At 44.1% G+C, this 19,561-nt stretch overlaps 2 protein-coding genes across 4 annotated transcripts in view; one reads left to right on the top strand and one right to left on the bottom strand.

The window, feature by feature from the left end:
* The window catches only part of FAM227B (family with sequence similarity 227 member B), a gene marked incomplete at its 5' end in the record, with an annotated part of 121,430 nt that overhangs the window by 41,285 nt on the left and 60,584 nt on the right, over positions 1-19,561 (bottom strand). The gene's annotated exons all lie outside the window — the stretch shown is intronic.
* The window catches only part of FGF7 (fibroblast growth factor 7), a 59,977-nt gene that overhangs the window by 7,602 nt on the left and 32,814 nt on the right, over positions 1-19,561 (top strand). The window contains exons 1-2 of one of the 3 annotated variants that reach the window (XM_081888810.1): positions 10,386-10,799; positions 11,319-11,895. In XM_081888810.1, coding sequence (XP_081744936.1) covers positions 11,610-11,895 — 286 coding nt within the window. In that variant the 5' untranslated portion in view covers positions 10,386-10,799; positions 11,319-11,609. Of the gene's footprint in view, positions 1-10,385; positions 10,800-11,303; positions 11,896-19,561 lie in introns of those variants that run through there. The other 2 variants (XM_081888809.1, XM_081888811.1) reach the window with 2 other exon arrangements.

The raw sequence follows: 19,561 nt of genomic DNA, 5'->3' as shown, positions 1-19,561 counted from the left end.
TTATGTTCTTGTGGAATTACAAGACAAAGAATCAGAGTTGAAAGGTATCTTCCAAATGGGTATCTTTTCTCATAAAGATAAGGTAAAGGGACCCCTGACCATTAGGTCCAGTCGTGGATGACTCTGGGGTTGCAGCGCTCATCTCGCTTTACTAGCCGAGGGAGCCAGCATACAGCTTCCGGGTCATGTGGCCAGCATGACTAAGCCGCTTCTGGTGAACCAGAGCAGTGCACGGAAATGCCGTTTACCTTCCCGCCGGAGGGGTACCTATTTATCTACTTGCACTGGCATGCTTTCGAACTGCTAGGTTGGCAGGAGCAGGGACTGAGCAACGGGAGCTCACCCCGTCGCCGGGATTCAAACCGCCGACCTTCTGATCGGCAAGCCCTAGGCTCTGTGGTTTAACCTACAGTGCCACTCGTGTCCCTATCTTTTCTCATACCTTGCTGCTAAAGTTGGGATATCTGTTCATCAGTATGCTACATCGAAAAAGCAGAGACATGGCCCTAAAGGTAAAAAAAGGTAAAGGACCCTTGGATGGTTAAGTCCAGTCAAAGGTGACTATTATGGGGTGCGGTGCTCACAGTGCAACATGTGCAAGGCTTGTGGCCACAGAACCTTCCGTAAACTTTAACTTAATCCACGCACTGCGCCTCCTGCACTGCATGAAGTACAGTGGTACCTCAGGTTACATACTGTCAGGGAACTGACATCTAAAGCGCCGGAGGCGCAAAGGCTCACTGAGGGTGAGAGAGCAGTAGCAGCGGAAGAGGGAACCAGTAGAGGGCGAGCAAGAACTCCAAGGGAAAGTGAGTCGGAGGGATGGCTCAGAGACGCTTCAAGCGAAACCAGTGGGGAGGTCTCAGGACCTCCTATAGGGACACCCACACCTCGACGGAAACTGTCACGCCGAGAGGCCAGACGACGTGTTTCCGTTAAGGAGCTTTTATGTTGGAAACGTTTCCGAAAGCAGCCACTTTCGGATTCTACTAGTGATTGACGCAGCCATGCTGGAGGGGCTCCGTCACAGGCAGAGGTTTGAAAGCCTGATCAAACTCTGAGGGACTTGCATTTTATGCACAAGCAGCTCATCGTCCCATCACAGCAATCCGAAAGTCACCGAAAGCCAGCTTGTGCAGGGAGAAGCATCATGAGCAATCCAGCCGGAACCGGGGGAGCAGGAGCAGCTGGAGGAGGTCCAAGCCTGGAAGAAAGGTACAGGGCGTTGGAGATCCAGTTGGCGCTGCAAACGGCGAGGCTTGAGGAGAGGAGGGCTCAGGATGCAGAAAAGGGAAAGGAGAAAACCACCCCGCTCGCCAGAAAGGTGCCAGGATTGGTGCAGAAATTCGGGGGGGATCCCAGGAACTATCATGCCTTTAGAACAGAGATGCAATACGCTCTAAACTTGCAGTTTGATGACTTCCCCGATGAGGAATCGCGAGTGGCGTATGTGATTGGCCATCTCGAATCCGGGGCGAAAGATTGGGTTAGACCCCTGATGGCAGCGAATAATGAGATCTTAAAGGACACGAGGAAGTTTTTTCGTGCCATGGACCTGATGTTTTCCAGCGATATTGAGCAGGGGGTGGTGCGAAGGCAGTTAATGGCTTGCCAGCAAGGAAGCAGATCTGTCCGTGAGTACTGGACTGAATTTACCATGTTGATTCACAAATTGGGGTGGGACCTATCGACGGAGCCCATCCAAATGCTTTTCGAAGAGGGGCTTTCTTCAACCGTCAAAGATGAGCTTTCCCGGGGCCCCAGGGCGGAGTCTATGGACCAGTTAACCAAATCTGCGCTGGCCATAGGAGCGCGCCAGGAGGCGAGGGCTATGGAAAAGCGGGAAGGGAAAGGAGACCGTTGGAGGGAGTTCCGCATTCCAGACATTCCAGAGCCACCTTTCCCGCCGGCAGAGCCGATGGAAGTTGGAACAGCGCGGGCGCGCGCAGTTTCAAATCCCAGTGAAGGGCGGAAAAAGGAGGGAAAGAGCGCCAAGAGATGTTATCTCTGCCAACAGCCAGGGCACTTTGCCAGAGTTTGCCCACAAAGAAAGGAATGGCAAGGGATGGCAGGAGCTGTTGGGGGAAAGGAAGAGGAAGGCAAGGAGCAAGTAAAAGCCAACGCCTGGCTGCCACCGTTGGGGCACAGCAGCCAGGCCAAAGAGCAATGAAAGTGCCCATGCCAGAACCCCCCAGACCCGCTTTAGTGATAGAGGTGTTACTAGAACTGCCAAACGGACACCCACTAAAGGTCAAGGCGCTTTTGGATTCAGGCAGCTCCTGTAATTTCATGAGTAAGGAGTTTGCAGCTGAGCACCAGATACAGACTATCCCTTTAAGTAACCCCTTGCAGGTGACTACGATTGACGGCAGAGAGCTGTTGGGGGGAGAAGTTAGCCAACAGACTGTCCCGATGATAATGAGAGTGGCAAGGCACACCGAACAGATAGCGTTTAATGTGGCCATCCTGGGAGGAGCGCCCATCATTTTGGGGATGAGCTGGCTGGCGCTACACGATCCGCTAGTGGGCTGGCATCAGAGGGTGGTCTCCTTTGGGTCAGCGCATTGCCTAGAACACTGCAAGGAGGGGAAGGTTTCGGGAGGAGACAGAGTCACCCTAGCCGGGATGGAAGTAATGGACAAAGGGAAGGTGCCCCCGCAATACGCAGATCTGAGCAACGTATTCAGCGAAAGGGAAGCAGACAAACTGCCACCGCATAGACCCTTTGACTGTCAAATCAACCTACTCCCAGGGGCCCAACTCCCAGTAGGCAAGCTGTACGCCATGTCAGACAGGGAGATGCAGGAGCTGAGGGAGTTCATTGACAAAAACTTGAAGCGAGGTTTCATCAGAGAGTCCCGAGCGGTGGGGGGCAGCCCAGTGTTCTTTGTGGACAAAAAGAACACAGACAAACCGAGACTGGTGTGTGACTTCAGGGCCCTCAATGCAGTGTCGGAGCCCCTGGCTTTCCCTATGCCCCGAATTGATGACATTTTGACCAGAGTAAGGAAGGGAAAGATTTTTACAAAACTGGACCTGCGGGGGGCGTACAATCTGATACGCATAAGGAAGGGAGATGAATGGAAGACCACCATGTTTACCCCGTTGGGAGCCTTTGAATACCTCGTTATGCCCTTCGGTCTACAAGGGGGCTCCGCGTGTTTTCAAGCTTTTATAAACCACGTTCTGGGACCTTTGCTCTACAAGAATTGTGTGGCCTTTTTAGACGACGTGTTGGTGTATTCGGAAAATGAGGAACAGCATGTGAGGGACGTTCGAGAAGTGTTGGGCAGGCTGCAAGCCAACCAGCTGTGGGTGAAACTGGAGAAGTGCCAGTTTCATACCAAGGAGGTGGAATTCCTGGGGTACCGCTTGTCAGACAAGGGATTGGCCATGGATCCAGGCAAGGTCCAAGCGGTACTGGAATGGAAGACACCGAAGACCAAGAAGGACGTGCAAAGATTCTTGGGATTTGGGAACTTTTATCGGAAGTTCATCAAGAACTTTGCCCACTTGACGGCGCCCATCACCGACTGTCTCAGCAGCAAGAAGAAATTTGTTTGGACGGCAGAGGCGGATCGAGCCTTTGAAGAACTGAAAAGGGCTTTCGCCTCGGAAGAACAACTTCTGCATGTGGATTTACGAAAACCCATGAGAGTGGAAACAGATGCATCCGACCGGGCGGTAGGGGCGGTCCTTCTTCAACCGGGGAGGAGTGCGTCGGAGTGGAGACCGTGTGCCTTCTTCTCGCGGAAGCTGAATAAGTCCGAGAGGAATTACACGGTGTATGACAGGGAACTACTTGCCATTCACGAAGCATTCCGGAGGTGGAGACATTTATTAATTGGGGCACAACACAAGGTGCAAGTGTGCACCGACCACAAAAATTTAGAGTATTGGAGAACAGCTCGAGTGCTCAACCAACGACAAGTGAGATGGGCACAGGAATTCTCCAAATTTAACTTTGAGATTTGTTATGTGCCAGGCCCAGAAAACGTCAGGGCGGACGCGCTCTCACGCAAACCAGAATATTGGGAAGGGGAGGGGGTGATCGAAGAGAGACATGTCATCCCGGAGGACCGCTGGGTGTGTGGGGCGGCGATGGTGGGGCAACGAGAACTGGTGGAGGAAACGGAAAATGATGAATATGCCCAGGATAAGCTCAGAGGTCTCAGGGGGGAGGGCGAGAGCCCCGGAGGTTTTGAAGAAAGAAATGGGGCATTGTATTACAAAGGGGCACTGTATATACCCGAAGGTGAATTGAGGGGGAGAGTACTCAAGCAGTTGCATGATAGCCCCACGGCGGGACATTTTGGGCAACACAAGACCGTGTGGTTGGTTACCAGGGAATTTTGGTGGCCTAAGGTGAGGGAAGATGTAAGGGAGTATGTAAGAGGGTGTGACCAATGTCAGCGAGCCAAAGGGGAAAGAAGGGCGCCGGCAGGGTTATTAGAACCTTTACCCACACCAGAACGGCCTTGGGAAGCGATATCAATAGATTTTATGACGGATCTGCCAAGGTCCAAGGGGAAAACAGCCATCATGGTAGTAGTAGACCTGTTAACTAAGATGTGCCACTTTGTAGCATGCTCACATGCAGTCACAGCGGAAGAAACGGCGAAGTTGTTTGTGGAACATATCTTTAGGTTGCACGGGGCTCCCTCGAGGGTGATCTCAGATCGAGGCAAACAATTTACTTCCAGGTTCTGGAGGAAGCTCATGAGCTTGTTACACGTGGAAGTCAATTTTTCAACTGCCCGGCACCCTGAAACCAACGGGTAGGCGGAAAGGGCAAATGGCATTCTTCAACAATATCTTAGGTGTTATGTCAATGACAGAGAGAACGATTGGGTCGAAAAGTTGGCGTTGGCAGAATTTGCCTACAATAATGCGGAGAATGTGTCCACAGGGATGAGTCCCTTTTTGGCTAATTACGGGTGTCACCCCAGGGCATTTCCAGGGGAAGGAGGGGAGAGATGGAGCGTCCCAGCGGCTGAACATTTTGTAGAAGAGATGGAAGCCATCCATCAGCAGCTCCAGCTCAACTTAGAAAGGGCTAAGGCACAATATAAGAAGCAGGCAGACAAGAACAGAAGGGAAGGTGAAACCATAAGGGTGGGGGATCAAGTGTGGTTGTCAACCCAAGGGTTGCCGTTCAAAGGGGGTTGTAAGAAACTGAGGCCCAGAAGATTGGGACCCTTTGAGGTGATTCAGCAGGTCAACCCGGTAGCTTTCAAACTCCGATTACCCAATCACATGAAATTGCACCCAGTGTTCCACAGGTCGTTACTGTCACCATACAGGGGAGGAGGTGAAGGGGAGCACGTCAGGGGACCAGCCTTGGAAGAGAGGGAACGCCGCAACCATGTAGCGGAAATCCTCGATTCCAGGTGGAAGGGAAATCAGGTGGAGTATTTAGTGGCGTGGGAAGGGGAACCGGAGTCAGAAAACACCTGGGTAAGTGCGCAGGAAGTCAATGACGAGGTTTTAACAGAAACGTTTCATCAAAGGTTCCCGAGGAAACCTCAGCCGATAGCAAGGTTTAGGAGGGAGTATTTCGGCACCACCGATGAGGAAGAGGAAATGGAAGGGTTCGCGGAGTCGGAGTTGGAAGAGGGAGTGGACTCTGATGACGAAGAGTACCTAGAGAGTAGGAACAGCAACAAGTGGAAGGAAGTGTTCGCGACGTCGGAAGATGAGGGAGGTTCTTTCAAGGGTTTTACCTCCTCACCGCCAGCAGGAGAGGAGACGGGAGGGGGTGAAGGGGGCCCTGGAGGGGAGGTGGATGTCAGGGAACTGACATCTAAAGCGCCGGAGGCGCAAAGGCTCACTGAGGGTGAGAGAGCAGTAGCAGCGGAAGAGGGAACCAGTAGAGGGCGAGCAAGAACTCCAAGGGAAAGTGAGTCGGAGGGATGGCTCAGAGACGCTTCAAGCGAAACCAGTGGGGAGGTCTCAGGACCTCCTATAGGGACACCCACACCTCGACGGAAACTGTCACGCCGAGAGGCCAGACGACGTGTTTCCGTTAAGGAGCTTTTATGTTGGAAACGTTTCCGAAAGCAGCCACTTTCGGATTCTACTAGTGATTGACGCAGCCATGCTGGAGGGGCTCCGTCACAGGCAGAGGTTTGAAAGCCTGATCAAACTCTGAGGGACTTGCATTTTACGCACAAGCAGCTCATCGTCCCATCACACATACGCTTCAGGTTACACACTCTGCTAACTCAGAAATAGTGTCTCAGGTTAAGAACTTTGCTTCAGGATAAGAACAGAAATCGGGCTCCGGCAGCGCGGCAGCAGCAGGAGGCCCCATTAGCTAAAGTGGTCTTCAGGTTAAGAACAGTTTCAGGTTAAGAACGGACCTCCGGAACGAATTAAGTACTTAACCCGAGGTACCATTGCACTGTACTATTAATACTGTGGGCACGTTTGCTGCATGCCTAGAGCAACCTATGAGCATGTCAGGTGGTAACCAAAAGTCTTATTAGATGCCCAGGGATTCCATGTTCATGTAAACACATGCTATTTGAAATGTTATTTTGAACTTAAGAGTCCTGAAACTTCCTCACGTTTCTTCTCGAACTTCATCCTACCTGTATATATGGAGAGCCATTTCTCCAATTACCCCTTAGAATGGATCCAGAAAAAATATCACAATGGGATTTTCATACCCTTTGCCCACTTCGTGGGCATGGGAAGATGATGTGACTGAAATAATTTCAGAGAAAGATCCCAGTCAATTTGTCACAAACGGGTTTACTGATGTATTGATGTCTTTTCCCATGCCAGCTAATGTTAGATGGGAGAAGTTAATTGTCAGTGTATAGGTTTTTAAAAACAGGTTAAAGTACAGTATGTTAGCCCTCTGTCCCACACCAAAGAACACCACTCAAGACAACTGACAAGACACCAGGCCTATAACTTGGTTTGAAATAGTATGTGAGGTATAGACCTAGTATCGGTGCCAGCAAGAAGAAACTCATAAAAATCCTTCAGGATTCCAAGGACTTAGAATTTTAAACAGCTGAAAATGTCAGGTATTCATGAAAAAGTTGTTTTATTTGACCCTACTCCTACTCGATTCCCACAAATCCATCCTCTTTCCCTCCTGTTACAAAATAAACACACTTAAGATCATTCTATCAGCATTTTTTGTATTAACATTCAGCAAGGAACTATATAAACATTTCCAGCAAATGCAGCTTACTATAAATGTGTTTGCTCACTGGGTAAAATCCCATTTTTGGTTCATGCTTCGGGTGCCTTTGCTTAATTGAGACTCTTTGCCAGAACCTCCTTCTCACTGGGCAGGCACCTGGAAACTGGACTTCTAAGGGCCAAACTGGACATGATCTTTATCACCTTGTCTGTTCCGGCATATTTGATAAACAGGAGACACAGAGGGCTTGAGCCAGACTGGCTCCATGGCATAAAGAGATTTGTAGCTTTATTTCTGTTCCCCTGCCAGGACACAGCTAAAGGAGAAAGTGGAATGATTACTACTTCTGAATGGAAAAAATAAAAGGAAGATACACCTGATAATTTTTTAATCCAAGATGTAACTTGTCAGGCAGAAGATAATTTCGACCCTTTAACTTAAAAACAACCACCACCAGCAAGAGTTAAAGGGTTAAAGCAAAACTCTCCTAGGTGGGCCACAATGAAAACAATGCCAAAATTATTGTTTTTTAGATTTCTTTTTCTTGCAACTCTTCAAAAGAAGCAGAATAAATTACTGAAATTCTAACAAACCCTTCCTCCAAGGGACCCCCAAGGCAAACAAGCAAGTAAAAAAACAATGACCAAAAAATTGGTCTTTCATAAACGTTTATGCGGGGAAAGAAAAAGTCTCCCTGCCTGACCAATGGAGCTTATATTACATTTCTGAATGCTTTTAGTGGCATAATATTTTTGTCAGTGGTTTAATATTTTTCAGGTATTATTTTTGTTATGTCGTTGTTTTATGTTGCAATATTTTAAAATATATTTCAATAAAATATTGATTCAGAAACATCAAAATCCACAACACTGAATCATGTTGAGTCTCTAATCACCTTTTCTGTATAGCTTGAGGAACACCAAATCCTAGCTGTTGATCCCAGTTGCGGGTCACAGACTGAATCAAATAATTGTTCATTATACAGGAGCCTAATTTTACTGTATTTTAAATACTCCTTTTGCCTTTTCACAGTATGCAAATTCATAGATCACCAGCCGGTACAAGTGTGCACCATCAACAAACCAGAAAAGCAAACAGAGATGAAGATTTTGGGCTCTGCATTGCAACATTTATTATAAAATGTGTCTTGAAAAAATGTTTTCAAGTACACTGATTTATCTATTGAAATCCCAAGAATGTGCTGTTTCGCTGACCCGTATAAGAGACATTTAAGAAATAAACTGCTTTGAACACCTGGGGCACATGCTTGAGAATAATTTTACACAATTTAACTACCACTCTTACACACACTAAATACCCATTTATACATTCAGCACAGTATTACAGCAGAGTCAAGTTTAACATTTATAAGAGGCAGGGACATCACAAGTATGAGTCAGTTGTCCCACCCAGTGATATTTATCATAGTCACCCGGTTTACTGGATTTACACATGGAATGACTGTCAATTAGTAAATTAGAAAAGTATTAGTACTGTTCCAACTTTCACACACCTGCTGAACTCTTCTATTCTGTAAGGCCTATGCAGGCACTTAAGAAAACATATCTCCACACTGGTTTTCTGATTTTGGACTTTTATTTTTTTTAATATGGTATTTATTGTATTGTTTTATGTACAGCTGTTAACTGCTTTGATATGTTCTGTATGAATTAGGGAAATATAAATATTTTTATAAATAAATAGCTGGCAAGATGCTACATACTTAAAATGAGGTTGGCTCATTTTATCCCCTTTTTGACTGAAATAACGGGCTTATCCACACTCACCTTTTGCCCGATCTTTCAGGCAAAGGTTCACGTTTATAAGCTCCGTGACCAAATGTGGGTTTCTTTTTTGCCCCGGAGCTTTCCCCATGAAAAGCTGCTCTTTAGTGCTCAATTGGCACAATCAAATCGGGTTTTCTGCAGATTGCCCTCTGCTCTGATTGAGCTTTAAAGAACAGGTTTTCATGGGGAAAGCTCTGGAGCAAAAACAAACAAACCAGGTGCTCAGGCATGGAGTTTTAAAGCACAGGCAGCGCATGGAAAGAGTGGAGGAAAGGTAAATGTGGATGGTGATTTCTTTGCGTGGAGTCGGCTGTATTGTTTTTAACACTGGATTGGAAGCCGCCCAGAGTGGCTGGGGAAACTCAGCCAGATGGGTGGGGTATAAATTTATTATTATTATTATTATTATTAATCTCCTATGTGGAATTGAGTCAGCAACCTCCTGGGCATGTTTATGAATCATAGAATTGTAGAACTGGAACTTTTGAACAAATGTTGTTTAAATTTTTAAAAAATAGTTGGAAAGGGATCATGAGGGTCATTTAGTCCAATCCTCTGCAATGCAGAAATCTTTTGCCCAATGTGGGGGTTGAATCCATGTCCCTGAGATTAAGAGCTCCACCAACTGAGCAATCTAATTCTTTTGGGTTGCATGCTACTCTACCATCTTGCTTGGGACTTTTCCTTTGGAGCTAGTGTTAGACAAATGCTGACTACTGGATGAGCTACTCTCTCTGGGAGACTTTGAAGGTTGCCACTGAGATTTAAAAGTTTTTGCAATGTGTAGAGCGGGTAGAAAGGTTTGTAGGAATCGGTGGAATTAGCTTGTTTAGTTACCATCATTTCATTACTCGAGATAAAGAGGGCTTTCCACTTAGATTAAGTTTTTACTAGAAAGGTGACTGGAAAATCACCAACATGTGGAAATAGTAGAGGGAATGTTAGCTAAAACTAGCAGAGCCACTGACAGCCATTGTCCTGTTACTGAGGTCAGCAGCTGGTCCAAGGCTCCCCTTTGGCATTGGCTCTGCAGAAGCCCTCATACACAATATAGGAACAGATTCATACAACACTAGCTAATTCTAAGGTGTATTGCCCTCCATTTATGTTTGTGTTTCCATTATGAGAACCATGTATCTGCAGGTGAAAAAACGCACTTGCAGAAAGCAGAGAACACAGATTAGCTCAGTTTTTGATTGACACTGATATGATTGATTATGCACAGAAGCATTTGTTAGCTTATATATTTTTTGGATTTTTTTCTAACGCCCTCAATCTACCTTGCCTGTAAGAAATAACAATTCTGTGCCATTATCTGTGGGAAACAGTGATCGGAGAGGAATCAGCAGGATTTGGAAAATGATTCAGAAAAGAATTACGCTTCACTAAATAAGGAGGCAATACGAGCAGTGCATGAACTGGAGTCAGAAAACCCAGTATTTCTAGAAAAGTGGCAGGTTTGAGATTCAGGGCATCAGCCATGTTGATAGCTCCCTCTGATGACCATAGAATTCCACACAACATTTTATTTTTGTTCATGCAGTCAACTGACAGCTGACTGCTTGTGTCCTAATTGCTTCCAAGAGAGGTCAGCAAAGGTTTTCCTTTAAAAAAAAAAAAGCCTGAACAGACTTAACAGTGCACATACACACACACACACAAGTGTGCACGCACACGCACACATGCTCGCACACACCCTCTTGCGCGCATGTTGATTTATGGAAACAATTATGATTCTGTCGCAGTCTTTCTGAGCTCCGAAAGTTTGTAGCTACAGTAGAGCGTCTCATGTTGCAAAAGGCAGACAACAGAAATGGAATACTTGTGTGTCCAGCTGTTATCAACAGGAGCAAGTAAGTCATCTGTCTTCTTTAAAACATCTTAAAAGATTTCTTAGCTGCTAACAGCATTTTCCGTTGTCATGATTTTGTAGTATCAGAAGCAATGCTCTCAGTGTATTATGAAGCAGTGGCAATGGAACTGTATACATACGGACTATGTAAAAAATAGAACTGAGTGTACTTTGGCCTGATAAATCTTAGATACCAGAGCAAGCTTTTAGGGAAATTACTACTAAGACAAATACATGAAGCAATCAAGTGAAAGAGGATGCAATAGCGGTTTTCTCCTGAAGAGTTTGGCAATTTAACTGAATCATCAGACTCACTAGAAAACTACAGAACAGGAGGAACGAGGGCTGCATATCAACATTTAAAATGCCATGTTAATGACAGAAATTCTAGCTCACATACACATGAACCCTTCCCCCCGCTACTGTTTTATTCCCATAGCATGAAAGATAGTTGCTTTGCTTATGTAATGACCATAAAAATTTATGCATACCACTTTCTTCATAGATCTTTTGCTTTCAGTGCGAACAGAGAATACAAGTAGCAAAGGAGGACGCAGCAGCCGAGGTTATTGCAACCTGTTTCTTTAAAGGATATCCTGGCTGAAAGGATTTTTATCAATTCTCTTCGATACCTGCATCTTAAAAATAGTAAGGACTGGAATTCTGGAAGAGGGAACAGTCGCTGGTTAAATTACTTTACAATTCAAGGGAAAGGCAGAGGAGGACAGGTCAATGACCAAGGAAAGACGATCTACTGAAGACGGATTTTTTTCATTATGTTGTTCGTGAGTACCCAGAACACTGCACTATAATGCACAAATGGATATTGACATGGATCCTGCCAACTTTGCTCTACAGATCATACTTTTACATTATCTTCCTCGTGGGCGCTATATCATTAGCTTGCAATGACATGACCCCAGAGCAAATGGCTACAAATGCAAACTGTTCTTCCCCTGAGCGACATACCAGAAGTTATGATTATATGGAAGGGGGGAATGTAAGAGTAAGAAGACTTTTCTGTCGAACTCAGTGGTATATCAAGATTGATAAGAGAGGCAAGATAAAAGGAGTATTGGAGCGTAACAGCAACTACAGTAAGTAATCTCTCTCCTGCAATATGAATGGATAGTTTTGTTTCTGTATGTACTGTCGGATTTTTTCTTCTTAGTGTAACTTATGGTGCCCTAGTTCTTTTAAAGCATACTGACTATGTCTTCCTAATAATGTGGCAGGACATTTGGTACTGATTTTGAAATACGTCATTTTCAAGAATACGTTTCCAATATGTTGTAGATCTGCTAATGTATTACTGGCAGCTGGCAACTATTAACAGAAAAAGACTATTATAACAAGTGAATTAAAGTTGTTAAGTATTAAAAGTCTCAAACCACAAAGCTCTATGCTCATAAAATTATTATGAAATATTAAAAAATGCCTGTAGTATACACCCTACCTGTAAGTATGTCTTAACACCATAGGAAAACTTATCCACACCTCAAATTGAAGCAGAGACAATGATGAATGATACCTTGCAAAAACTAGCCTGCAAAACTAGCCTTGCAAAATACTTTGCCAAACCTGGAATGAAGACTAATTTCTTTCAGGGTCCACAATGATAATAAAATGTAACAGTATTTTCTTCTGTCGCTCCATCCATGATTTTTATCTATTTAGCTTAATAGGGAAGGCAACCTATTTTTAAAACCTGCAGGAGATTGTTAAATGCCAATTTTGATGTTGACACACATCTCTAAAAAGATCTTTCATCCAAAAGTATTTTAATAACATTATATATAGATCTTATGATAGTATGTGTTTCTTGTGCACAGGTAAGTACTGTATATATATATATATTTTATTTACAATAATAAACAATATCTTTCAATATATTTCAATGCTGTTGATAACGGTAAAACGTAGATCAGCAATTCTTGTACTTAATTGTGGTATAGGTCAGTAACACATGGTGTCTTGGGAAATAGATATCTGATCTACTCAATTCTCTGTCTAAATACTTATGAGAAACAATTCATCATGGTCTGTGATTCACCTTATTTTAATGTTGATGTCTGTATTAGTCCATTTTAATCTAGCAGACAGGCAGTTGGAATAGACCAAATATCAATGTAAGGACATCAAACCAAACCTAGAGGTATTTTCTGGACCCTACTACAAGCAGGGACCCACTGATATGCCAAATTCAAGTAAATAAAACAACAAGAGTGTATGTTCCATAGAGAACAGAGAATCATTTCTCACCATTTTCTGCAATGCTGAAAAAGAGAGCTATGCTTGTGTTTTATCTCTTCATTTGTTGCCTCCTACATTTCTGGATGGGTTTCTAGCACCTCACACTGACCAACAGTGATAGAAACTAACTTTTATTAGGCTAGCTAATGGTTCAGTTTATCATATTTAAGATATGTTTTAGATATGTTTGTTTCACACAATCTTGAATTTGGTATATAGGCTAATGCTTTTAAATGAATAAAGCAATCTTGTTAGATGTGGGATTAGAAGTTACAGGAACAAAATTGTATATACATTTTGCATAGGTTTGGGAAGATAACATGTAACTAAGACTGCCTTAGGTACATTGCACTTAAATATACTTACATGTACAGCATTGTATTATATATCCTTCTGAAAACTGCTATACAGTTAACACACAACTGAAAAAAGTAGTCTGAATTTTCATCTATGCCTCAACCATATCATGTAGCAGGAGAAGCCTCTATCACACCTATCTTTATGAGTAATACTCAATTAAACTGATTGAATTTACTTTCTTTCAACATGCTGAAGCAATCATATTGATTTTAGTATATCCAATCCAGAATTAGTGTTCTGAACTGAGGACCCTCATTTCAGCACTCTGCAGGTGCTCCAGGGATCTTTGTATGGATGATCCCATACAAGCATGCTGTTCACTTTATAAGTTAGGGTATCTCTGTGCATGTATTAATAATAATACGAATGTATAAAGCTGTACCTGTCCACTGAAAAAAAAAATGGGGAAGTCCTTACACATGTGGCGGTCTGCGTATGAACTGGAATTACCGGATAATCAAATTGCCAATATATGCGGGTGAGGGTCTTAGGTATATTAATCTGAAACAAATACTTTTGAGATGACCTCTCCATATGCCAATGTATCTTGTGAAAGCCACAAAATCATGTCACTGAATATTCACACCATCACATTCTATTAAACCCAGATGCCTACATTCTTCCTTCTCTAAAATGAGCAAAAAACAGAAATCACTGAAGAGCAGTTGCATTCTAATTTGTTTCTACGCCAACTCCAAGTAATACAGAACAGAAGAGAGTACTGGAAATATGCATGCATAAGACCAATTTCAAGAGAGAGAGGAGGTAAAATGTGTAATGGCTAGAAAATGGATATTACTAAATGGACAATTTTTCCTCTGCTGTAGGTGTTGCAATGAAAAAGAGGCGTGTGCCACTACAGATAACTACAGCCTGTGAGAAACAAATGGGGGCAGAACTGTTTAATGCTGCTCCACTTCTCTCTATAAACCAACTCCTATGTCTTTGCTATCTAATCTGACACCATGCAATTGCACCTAGGGACTAACTAGATGTTTGTAAATATGTGCCATGGTGCCCCAGCCCTTGATCATTTAAAAGAAAATCAGATGAAGGAAAGTAAAAGCAGTGTCTAATCCTTCCCTCGCCCTCTGTTTCTCTACCCAAAATCTCTGCCCATGGCTTTCCCCCTGTAGGGTTGAAGGAACATGTACTCTTCCATTCATTTTTCCTTGTCCGCCATCTCTTTCTAGATTGTGAGCCTCAAGGTTGGGACTGCCTTAGGATATTGTAGTGTTAGAAAAGGTTCCAGTCGTTTAGTCGTGTCCGACTCTTCGTGGACCAGAGCACGACAGGCACTCCCGTCTTCCACTGCCTCCCACAGTTTGGTCAAACTCATGCTGGTAGCTTCGAGAACACTGTCCCAACCATCTTGTCCTCCGTCGTCCCCTTCTCCTTGTGCCCTCCATCTTTCCCAACATCAGGGTCTTTTCCAGGGAGTCTTCTCTTCTCATGAGGTGGCCAAAGTATTGGAGCCTCAGCTTCACGATCTGTCCTTCCAGTGAGCACTCAAGGCTGATTTCCTGAAGAATGGATAGGTTTGATCTTCTTGCAGTCCATGGGACTCTCAAGAGTCTCCTCCAGCACCATAATTCAAAAGCATCAATTCTTCGGCAATCAGCCTTCTTTATGGTCCAGTTCTCACTTCCATTACATCACTACTGGGAAAACTATAGCTTTAACTATATAGACCTTTGTTGGCAAGGTGATGTCTCTGCCTTTTAAGATGCTGTCTAGGTTTGTCATTGCAAGGTTCCAGTAAGATCAACCAAAATTATCAAGGGGATGAAGCGACTCCCCTATGAAGAAAGGTTTCAGCGTCTAGATGTTTTTAGTTTAGAGAAAAGGTGAGTAAGTGGTGACATGATAGAAGTTTATGGAATTATGCATGGCATGGAGAAAGTGGACACAGAAAAGTGTCCTCCACAGGAGGCAGTGATGCCCACAAACTCGCAAGTCTTTAAAAGAGGATTAGGCAAACTCACGGAGGAGAGGGTTATCGATGGCTGCTAGCCAGGATGGCTATGCTCTGTCTCCACAGTTAAAGGTGCAACGCTTCTGAATACCAGCTGCCGGAAACCACAGGAGGAGAAAGTGCTCTTGTGCTCCAATCCTGTTAACATGGGTCTAAAGGAGCGGGTGGCGCTGTGGTCTAAACCACTGAGCCTCTTGGGCTTGCCGATCAGAAGGTCGGCGGTTTGAATCCCTACGATGGGGTGAGCTCCCGTTGCTCTGTCCCAGCTCCTGCCAAACTAGCAGTTTGAAAGCACACCAGTGCAAGTCGATAAATAGGTACCACTGTGGCGGGAAGGTAAACGGCATTTCCTTGTGCTCTGGTTTCCGTCACGGTGTTCCGTTGTGCCAGAAGCGGTTTAGTCCTGCTGGCCACATGACCCGGAAAGCTGTCTGTGGACAAACGCCGGCTCCCTCGACTTGAAAGTGAGATGAATGCCACAACCCCATAGTTGCCTTTGACTGGACTTAACCGCCAGGGGTCCTTTACCTTTACCTTTAACCACAAGGGACTATAGATGGGCGACTGTTAGAATAGGATGCTGGTTTCCCACAGGCATATAGTAAGCCACTGTGAGAACAAGAAGTTAAGTTAGATGGGCCATTGGCTTGATCCAGCAGGCTTTTTATATTCTTAGTACTGATTCTGTAAGTCACTCTGAGAGGTAAAGGATGGCATAGGAATAAATACCTAAGTAGGTGCACATCTGAATTTTGAGGGGTCTCAATGAGAGAGAGAGAGAGAGAGAGAAGAGAGAGGCAGAGAGAGAATCAATTTGATGACAACAATACGGAGTGGGAAAACAGTGAGTGGGTAGCCCCTCAATCCATTGCTTCACTGCTCAGAATCCCCACTGCTTTGTTTTTTACAAAAGCCAATGATGGATCCTTGCACTATGTGCTTGCGCAGAAATGCAGTTAGTCCCTTAGTTTGAAAACCATGAAGGTTTCTAGCTACCAGATCTCTAACATTCTACTATTTGCTGCAATAGTGAGGGCAAATAATTTTGCTGGTTTCAACCCAAGCTACACAAACATATACGGTTTTATAGGATGACTCCATTTATATTCTGATGAAATATCTATTCCCTGCTCTCCAGTCCACTTCTTCTGAAACAGCTAGAACTGAAGCTTCTTGCCCCATAAGTAAGGTGGATTTCCATCCCAACTTTAAAGAAAAACAACGACAAATGATTTGTCTCCGGTTTCCACTACTGTGCAACCATTTTGCCTGCCCTTCAGTTGTCAGACCTCAATCATCCCCTAGAATTCTGCTGCTAAAATATCTGTGATCCACTTTGTGGACTTGTCTGATTAAAAGCGATACAGAAATACTTGACATGAAATGAAATATTTCACCAATCTCATCATTCAGAACATGTGGCGCCACTCATTAAAACCCTATGGGGGTTTCTTATCCACACCTCTCTTCAGTCCAGGGATGCCTAAGAAGTCCACATTCTTACACTGAAAACCCTCTTTGGCTTCTCATCTACTCTTGTTCTGACTTTCTATTCTCCACATCTTCTATTGTCAGCTCTCCAAAGGTTCTTTGCATGCCACACACTCTCCTTCGCTGCCCCTTATGCTTGTAATTCTCTCTGAAAACACCTAGATCAGGAGTGGTAATTGTGGTGTCTTCCAAATGTTGCTGGACTACAACCCCTATCAGCCAAACCAGCATGGCAATTTTTATGGGATGATGGGAGCTGTAGGCAACAATGTCTGCAGGACACTACTTTGGCTACCTTTGAACTAGATTAAAAAAGGTAAAGGGACCCCTGACCATTAGGTCCAGTCGTGGCAGGACCTGCTGATCGGCAAGTCCTAGGCTCTGTGGTTTAACCCACAGTGCCACCCGCGTCCCTTGGAACTAGATTATACTACTTCAAATCCCTTCTTCAAAACCCATCTCATCCACGAGAATTTCCCCTTTGTTACCAGCAAAATTAAGCCTGAATATATGCAACTAAACTTGTGTATTTATTTCCTGTTCCACCTGTCTCCATGTTCCATGTTCCTCCTCTTTCTTTCCTGTTGCTCCCATTGAAAGTTAGATTGTAGGCTCATAGGAGCAGGGACCTGTCTTTTTCTTTTTTTATGCACACTGACAGTTCTACATTAATAATACGCTAAACAAATTTGGGGACTCTGATAACATTTTCTAGAGAGCTGGTTTCCCCCTTTTCCATGTACTATGTACCTTGCTTCCCTGAACCACCTAGAGATTCTTTTATGCTTTGTGTGGTGCTCCTTATATGTTTGCAACACTCTGTGGTTCATGTGTATTACTGTGTTTAGAGAAACATGCCAAAGGGTGAGGTCTTTTCGCCCTTTCCAACCGTATTAGTCCATGGCAGGGATGTCCAACAGGTAGATGGTGGAATGAAGTTTAGTGACCGCCTTTGGCCTCCCCTCCCCTAAAAAAAGCTCCTGGCAATGAAAATGGGTAGATCACAGCTGGTCTTTCTATACTGTGAGTAGATTGCAGTCTCTTGGGAGTTGGACATGCCTGGTCTATGGAAATTGAATACTGTCTGGAATTAACTAGTTTTATGTCATATCAAAATACAGTCATACCTCGGGGTGAAGGAGCTTCGGGTTAAGCATTTTTGGGTTGCGCTCCACGGCGACCTGGAAGTAATGGAGCGCGTTACTTCCGGGTTTCACCACTCGCGCATGCGCAGACGCTCAAAATGACGTTGCGCGCATGCGCAGAAGCAGCGAATTGTGACCAGGCAGACGTGGGTTGCGTTTGCTTCAGGATGCGAACAGGGCTCTGGAACAGATCCCGTTTGAATCCAGAGGTACCACTGTACATTCTTAAGTAAATTCTTTACAAACTATATGAAATGTAAAACTGCATTTAGCTCCGTCCTACTGCAAAGGTCCCAGTGCTAAACACAGTCAGCCTGATTCAAAAGACTTATTCTGGTATGTCTGACAGTAGCACTGGCAGAACATCTCTGCAGGTCTAATAAAATATAAACTGTGTGTGTTATGCTGGTGCAGTTGTTGGTGGTGCAGTTGTTGATACACCTTACCTTGTTCTATGGGTGTATTTAACATTTGCACCTGACTTCCAGATGCTTAAAATAGTTATTTTGAATGTTTCACTAAGTTGCATCAAAACAACCCCTTATACATATATTTTCTATTTTTTTGGTTATGGCTTCAGATAATCTCATTTGCACACCACAAACCCCACTTGTCTTAAAAGAGGCATGAACAGCTTGTGACCCACTAAGCTGGAAACCACCTACTTGGTCAGGTATGGCAGCTCATGGATGACTCTACTTTTGATTGGTTGCTTGAGCCTGCAGAAGCATGTGGGTTGTGCCTATCGGGATACAGGACCTGGCTGGTGGGCTGCATTCATTCAGCTAACAGGTTACAAGTTGTGCAGGTCTAGATGAGTACAGGGCTGATGGCAGTTGCCCCTATTTAACCCCTCCTTGGGGACAGCCCTACTCTGATATACAAACCAAAATCATCTGAAAGCCAGAAAGTATTACAAGATGTAAGATGAACCTCGTCTTAAAGAGTCAGATGCTGGAGAAGAAGCCCAACTTTGACGATTTGTTCTGTCACTTCTATAAAAAAAATCACTATAAATTTCTTAGGCTAATCTGGAGGCTTCTGAGAAGTATCTGCTATTAGAAATTTTGCTAGCTCAAGTCATCTAGGGCAGTTTATAGAAATCAATTTGCCTGCTTCAACCTTGTATTTTAAACGAATAGGGGGCAAAAGTGTGACATCATCTCTATCAGCATGTCTGGATTTTCTCATGATTAACATTACAGATTTCCAAAGCTGGAACATGTGGGGGATTTCTGTTTCCAGTTAGATCTGTGCTCTATAAAGCAGATTGCAAGAGTACAGAATAGCATGGAATTTACCCATGACAAAGCTATGTATTTTGGATTTCACACCAACATGAAAGTGCATGGTTTAAGCCACTAATATATAAAATGTGCATCAAGAGAGCATCCTTATTCATATTTCATCTAGGTACTATACAAAACAGAAAGTAGGCAAAGTCAACTTTCTCTCAGATTGAATGCCCAAACCATCAATATAAACTGCCAAATAAAGGATGCTGAAAGTTCTTCCCTCTTTTCACATTAGTCAATGTAA

The sequence above is a fragment of the Podarcis melisellensis genome (genome assembly GCF_964234715.1).
Source record: "Podarcis melisellensis genome assembly, chromosome: 14".
In the NCBI taxonomy this organism is placed as follows: Eukaryota; Metazoa; Chordata; class Lepidosauria; order Squamata; family Lacertidae; genus Podarcis; species Podarcis melisellensis.
Note: the sequence above shows the minus strand (reverse complement) of the source record. Positions and strands in the feature narration are given on the sequence as shown.